The sequence below is a fragment of the Anopheles bellator genome, chromosome 2 (assembly GCF_943735745.2).
Source record: "Anopheles bellator chromosome 2, idAnoBellAS_SP24_06.2, whole genome shotgun sequence".
NCBI lineage: Eukaryota > Metazoa > Arthropoda > Insecta > Diptera > Culicidae > Anopheles > Anopheles bellator.
Window position 1 is genome coordinate 53,297,298 of NC_071286.1, and position 6,888 is coordinate 53,304,185.

At 47.8% G+C, this 6,888-nt stretch overlaps 1 protein-coding gene across 1 annotated transcript; it reads right to left on the bottom strand.

Annotated features, from left to right (window-relative positions):
• Positions 1–1,923: 1,923 nt before the first annotated feature.
• LOC131207716 (uncharacterized) lies at positions 1,924–6,518 on the bottom strand. Its single transcript, XM_058200342.1, has 9 exons — positions 6,412–6,518; positions 5,796–6,342; positions 5,602–5,721; positions 5,421–5,547; positions 5,188–5,351; positions 2,837–3,035; positions 2,518–2,748; positions 2,206–2,436; positions 1,924–2,087 (listed from the first exon to the last, which is right to left on the bottom strand). The coding sequence occupies exons 1-9, from the start codon at positions 6,417–6,419 to the stop codon at positions 1,924–1,926; spliced, it is 1,791 nt and encodes a 596-aa protein (XP_058056325.1). The 5' UTR covers positions 6,420–6,518.
• Positions 6,519–6,888: the final 370 nt, after the last annotated feature.

The following is a 6,888-nucleotide window of genomic DNA, read 5'->3' on the forward strand; positions in this document are numbered from 1 at the left end:
CCTTACGAGAGATTACTAGCTAGATGAGGAGGCTCCGTTCGATCTTCCGCTGTTCGAATGTAAGAAATGTGTCTGCTGGTAAGATCCGTGCCCGACTGGCCGACAAGGTGCTCGGGTGTAATTATTTATAGTGGAATGTTGTTCGCATGCTCGTCCACTCGAGAGGTAGTAAGCTGGAGATTAGAAGGGGCTTTGGCGCATTCAAGATAGGCCGTCTGCTTCCCCTTTCCGTGCTGAGACGCGATGATATCAACCACTGCGTTCTGCGTGAAACGTGCTGGCGTATGGATCTGGCCCAACAACACGTGCAACGGTTTGTAGGTAAGGTTTGGTTTGCGATTGGGTTGTTCCAAAAATTCCGAAAAGGGTTTCGATCTTCGGGGCCCTAGCAACTGACTTTATCGTGCGATACGGATTCACGAGATCCAGTTTCGAGGAATCCACTTGTTTGGACAATAGTGAACCGCTGCAGGAGCAGTAAATTGAGATTGTCCGGGAACTGTTTGCGTGACCACACCAAGTTCCCGGAAGATTCTCAGCCAGGGCAAATAAAACGCCGCCAGTAGTAGGTGTGATGCAGTTTTATTGCCGCACGGTGCAGATGCAGAAGAAATGAACCCGTGGGATTGATGTGGTCTGTTTCCAAGCTCCCCGGTGACGTGGGTACCGGTATCAGTATCGCTCCGGGGTTGCAACAACGATGTAAACCACAATTTTATCACCCCGATAATATTACGTCAATTCGGATATGTTTATTTTCAGGGCAATAGTTTTTATGAGAGCTTTCAATAGAAGGGATTCACCCTCTATTAGTTATGACTGCGGGGGTTTTCCATAATTTCCTTCTTGTAAATTTCAAACATACAGAGACATGTGATGTGTGAGAGACATGAGCTTTTAACATGTGCAGAGAAGATTCGCTTTAGCTAGAACGGGTTGGAACTATTTCAATAATCTTCCTATTTATAATTTTCTGCCACACATGAGTTGGATGTCATCTCTCGTCATTCCTCCTTTAGGATTGACCCGCTTAACAACATCGCTGGAGCTTACAACCGTGCTTCACCAATAATGAACTTTAACATGTCCGTAAGCCAGTGCAAAAGTAGTATTTATTTCTTTTCCTTTTGACGCGCACTTTTTTGTTATTCATTACATAATGCCAGATTGCTTGCACTATTTGTCTCTCTGATCGTGTTTTGTTATGTCAAACCTATTCTTAACTTTTAAGTCTTAAGTTGTAAATAAATCTTTAATCTTAAGTTAAATCTTTAATTTTTTTAAGTTTATACGTATGTGTCAACTAGGCCTTGTTAGCCCGTTGACTGTAAGAATGAATAAAGACTAATAAAGAATCATCATTAAAACAACTTTATTTTTATCAAGCAGAGTACATCGGCTAGACTTATTTCTACAGGCAACAGAACATGTTTTTTGGCCCCCGCCTCAACCTTTATAATTTTATTTAATTTTTTAAATTAATTTTTGGGTGATATATGGTATGTAATTAAATTGTGCACCAGATTAGATTATCAATTTCTACACTTTCCATTGCTTAATTTCAGGTGGACCTCCTGCAAGCGTTAGAAACGGCAACGGATTCGTTCGTTCGCATATTGAATTGTTTCTGAAATTCTTTAAAAATAAATTCTTTCAATATTCCTGAACAACGCAATGTGATATGGATTTGAAAATATTATTTTCTAATTGGCTATCATGCTAAATTTACATCATACAACGGTGGTAGTTATTCAGCTAGGCATGTAATTTTTCTAGACCACCGGACTATTTGGTGAACTAGCCAAATGGCTCTAGTCACAGGCAACGCCTGAACTGAAACGGCAAACGACACGATTAACGATTAAAAGTCGAACTGTTGTAAAGCTGACATCCGGGACCGTCACTGGCGAGGATGAGCGCCTATCACAGCGCAGAGTGTCCGTAGGCAAGTACGTCCGGTTTGTAGCTTCCGCAGCGCGGGAAATCCGCCGGGGCCCTTTTCATCTGCTCGATCTCACCGACCTGCAACACGAAGCTCATCCCGATGCCGAGGTGCCATTCGAAGTGACAGTGCACCAGCCAAAAGCCTGCGCAACTCAATTACAGTCAAGCGTTGTTGGAGCGCGAAAAGCAAACAACGGAACGGGTGGAAAAACGGGCATAATTAAAACAAGTTGAACACAAATTTCGAAAACACACGCCTACCCGGATTGTCCGCCCGGAAGCGGATCTTGGTGTAGCCGCGGGACGGCACCGACACGGTGTCCTTGTACGGGGGGTTGTGATCGGAGGGCATCCGTCCGCGCGGGCGCTGGTCGCGTCGATTGACAAAGTCGACTTTTTCACCGGCCGTCCGGAACAGCGGCAACTGGCCCATGCCGGTAACGATGAAGCGGTGCCCGTGCAAGTGGAACGGATGGTACAGGTCTCGGATGACTAAAATTGAGGACGAACGCGGAATGAGTGGTGGATTGGGGCGGGCAGGGGGCTGCCAGGGGCTGCCAGTGGCTGCAGCACCTTTCGAGTCGTCGATCAGCGACATCTCCACCACATCGTTGAGATCCACCTTCAGGCGGTGCAGGCAGAAGCAGGCTCGGTTCGGCCGGCAGCGGTCCGGCGGCTTGTAGGTGTCATTGCAGAACAGCTTGTCGCCGGCAATCAGCTCCGGTTGCGTGAGCAGAGGAAAATCGGGGAACACCATGCTGATGTTGTTCGTGACACCGATGTTGTTGAGCGTGAGCACCACCGCTGATGGTGCGTGCGGTCGGAAGAGAGTCAAGGACACGGTTTGGGAACTATTATTGAATTGGACAGGATGGCTGGTTCACACACGTACTCATGTATCGGACGTAGCCCTGGTCCGAGAACAGGATGCCCGGGTCGGCGGTGAACGTATTGAAGAGCACCTGGAACCGCTTGTCGGGCTCGGCATCGATGAGTCGGTCGTCCCGCTGCGCTTCGTACGCCTCCAAGTCCGCCACGCACCGATCGGCATCGCCCGCCAGATAGCACGTGGCGTTCGGATTGTTGAGAACCTGTCCAGCATGGGAACTTGCGTGAGTTTGGCGTAAGAAAAGTGTAGCACGAACCGATCGAGCCGGCCTCGATATGGCTAGGTTTTAATTGTTAAACAATGAACCGTTATCTCAGCAGGGATGTCCTCGTTCGCGCCCACCACTTCCGGTGGCACTTGTGAGACACCCGCTTAAGGCTTTCGGTTGAAGCTCTACCGGAACACCACTTGATCGGGTGATGAATAAGTGGCGAAGGTCGCTATTACGTCAGCCTTAACGACGGGGACTTTCGAGCGATTTGTGCCGTGACGAAATTGGCAATGGTATGACGCGGTCTTTGAAGGGTGCGATAAGCCTGACACATGTTTCTATTTCTGGTTTATGGTTTTTAGATTACCTTAATCACAAGTAGTGGCATCATAATCGCGCATCTGTTTGTTTGTGGTTTTCAATTAAAGCCACAAAAGAACGTCAAATAAATTGAAATTCAACAGCTTGTTGTTTTTTTTGTTAGAAAAACATTGAACCATCCATTTAATTAATGTTGGAACGCATTCAAAGAATGTGTTAAATTCCATTGTATGCCTTTCGGTATTATGTGACCAATCGCATATCAGTAATTTTTTTATCGATTTAAACGGATTAGGGAATGTTAATTTATCCAACGCTGATTATTAATCGGTTTGCAGCTCTGTACTGAGATCCTACTCAGAGAAGTACGAGAGATACTTAATGAGAAGTAATTAATTCTTATTTGCCATTTTCGCCAAACTAACTTGTTTTAAATTTTTAAAGTGAGTGCAATTATCATTATAAAATTTGGTAAATCGTGTGGAAAATGATTTTTTAAATATTTTAATATTGTAATTTAAATTAAATATGTACGAAACGAAAACAAAGCATGATGGTCTTTCTAGTTCTTTTGAAGTGCATAATAAACTCCTTAAATAGGCAATATTTACTTCTCAACTAATATGTGCTGATTTCAAACTTTTCAAAGTTGATTTAAGGAAATCCACAGTCGAAAATTCGTTTCCCTTCAATTGGGTGCTTCATTTTACAAATTTAAACGACGCTAAACAAGAACCAACAATTAAAAAAAATCATCAACGAAAGATGGAGTTTTATTCTCCATTCTACAGGGTGTTTCATCACAATCCAACTCTTTAAATGTTGAATGACTCCGCTATTTGTTCAGATTTGACTCCGCTTCAGTCTATGCTTTTTAGTCATAGATTAATTTACGATAAAACGATAAAATTGTAGCGCTCTACATTGAAAATAATCGTTCAACTGTGAAAACTGTGCGTGCTTATTAATGCCGAATTTTTTTTGATTTCTTTCTGTGGAGCTATTGCAAGAGTGAGGTGTAAGTCACCCAACCGAACACCATTGAAAAACTAAAAGCTAATATCAGAGTGAAAATTGCTGCTATTACGTTGTCTATTACCGAAATGTTGTCAAATACAACGAAAAGTTGCCAAAAAGGGCCACTTTTCATTCGTTTAATGGATGCTGTCATTTGATCGATATTGTATTTTGGGTGAATTGTTAATGAACGGCATTCTATACCCAAAATAAATCTAGTTCAGTTGTCAAAGTCCACTAATCGTTGAATCGCGATGGAACACTCTGTATATTGAGCAAAGAGCATCATTGGTCACTTTTTATGTAAAGCGGAAATTACTTCCGTAAACATGATTTTGCTAAACACCTACGGACACCAACAAATGAACGACATCTGAGCGAATGCAAAATTTACTGCCGGAACTGTAACGAATCGCACCGTAGCATATGGCGCACTTAGGTCACACGAAAAAAGCGAAGAGTGACCCTAGAACCCCCACGTGTAGCGTGAAGTAAACGGAAAAGTTCTAACTGGCCGATCGGGGCCATCGGGCAGATAAGTGGGCGATAGTGATTAAGTGCGGCCGGCCGGCACATGGAACTGGCAGCCGTGCCTAATGAGTGCCGTTTGCTTTTTGGCATTGTCCGGGTCCGGGTGCGATACTGCCAGTGGGAAGTGATAGGCCAACATAAGTCCCGGTCGTCGGGGTCGGGGTTCTATCAAGTCCGCAAGGTTACGTGTCGCAACATGGCGGACGCGGTTAGTTGACTGTGGCCGTGTCTTGGGAGAATTTCCTTTCCCGAAATCGACTGTAGAGATGCTTACCATTCCCGACGGGAAACGCTCGTCCCACGTAGGCGGTTTGCTGTCCGGGAATGCCAGTTCCTCATCCGACACACTCTCGGCGTCCGCGTACGACAGAATGGCGAACTCTTCCCGCCGCTCGACGTTGCAGAAACCGATGGCTCGAACACGCACCCAATAGTTGCCTTCGGACGAGAGAAACACCGGGTTTGCACCGTTAGGAGTTCTGGAGGAAGAAGTGGAGTGGACCAAACCTGGTTTCTGGTCGGCGCTGAGCACAAAGTCGTACCGCTCGCCGGACGTCGAGATCAGCGTGTCCACCGTCAGCGGTTGAATAGCGCCCCCATCGGTCGAAATAAGAACCATTCGGTGACCTTCAATCTTCGAGGGCAGAAAATTAAATGAAACCGATGCCAGCGGGTCACTTTAACCTACCTGCAGCTGGAAGGGACAGAACTGGCTGCCGCTGCTAACTATCCGGAACCGATACCGGAACCCCTTCGTGACCCTGTAAACCGTCAGCGGGGCCTGCACCTGCAGTTCCTGCTCCTCTTCCTGTGGGTGTGGCACGCGTTTTACTTCATCAGCGTAAATTCCATCCGCCACTACGCGACAGATTGTGGTCTTACATCGAAATGCCGGCCGCGGCCGTTGATGAGAATCGAGTCCATGCGCACCGTGCTGCTCTGCAGTCCCGGGACAAACTTTTCCGCCAGATCCAGTGTCCAGTCGGAGATTATCATGCGGTGCTGGCTCAGATCGAAGTCGTACAACCGTCGGTTGAGGTCTACAGGAGAGCGCACCACGAGCAGCCCGTACAGTCCGTTGGCTTTCTGGTGGCCGGAGTGCGAGTGATAGAACTGGGTGCCGACGTTGGACGCATTGAAGACGTATCGGAAAGTGGTGCCGTGCGGAATTGGACACTGTGTAATCATCGGCACCCCGTCCATCCAGGGGCTCTCGGATTGATGCAGCCCGTGCCAGTGGATCGTCGTGTCGAACCCGTCCATGTGGTTGACCAAATCCACCACCACGATATCGTGCAGACACACGTGGACCGTTGGTCCCGGAATGCGACGATTCAGTGACACCACTCCACGCTCCATTCCGTCGGCCGTGATGCACTGCGGGTGAAAGCAGTGGCTCCGGTTGCCCCACCGGCAATCGCCACAAGCCCTGCGAATGGAGAGTTTCTGGTGAGGTTTCCTTCGCGGACACGCCACTCTGGCTGGCCGGGCCACTCACGATCCCATCGCGGCGTACTGCTCCGCAATCCACCGGAAGTAACAAACTCGAGGAGCATCGTTCACGGTGCACGGCCGATCACAGTCCGCACCGTCCGGCAGTGTCCGAAGAGTCGACCCATTGGCCCGCTGGTCACAGGATGCAATTGCTTCCAGCAGGTAAGCACCGTCCAGAAACCTGGTCACAAAAGAATGTCCTTTGTGGATCGGACAAAGAAAACAGAAAACCGACACCGATGAAAACCGATGGACACCACGCTCCGGCGACAATTGGCACCTGGGGGTCCTGGGGCCCCCGGCCTGGTTCAAGCTCACTTGCGTTTGGGTAGGTCGAAAATCGAACCATGAACGCGACGCACAAGAGTAGCGCTAGGCACACCACGGCACAGTAACTACGGCCTGCGACGAGACCCATCCTGCCGACGAGAGCCGTTTTTGATAACTGAGTTAGGCGGTCCGCGAGTTTGGGACGCCCGCC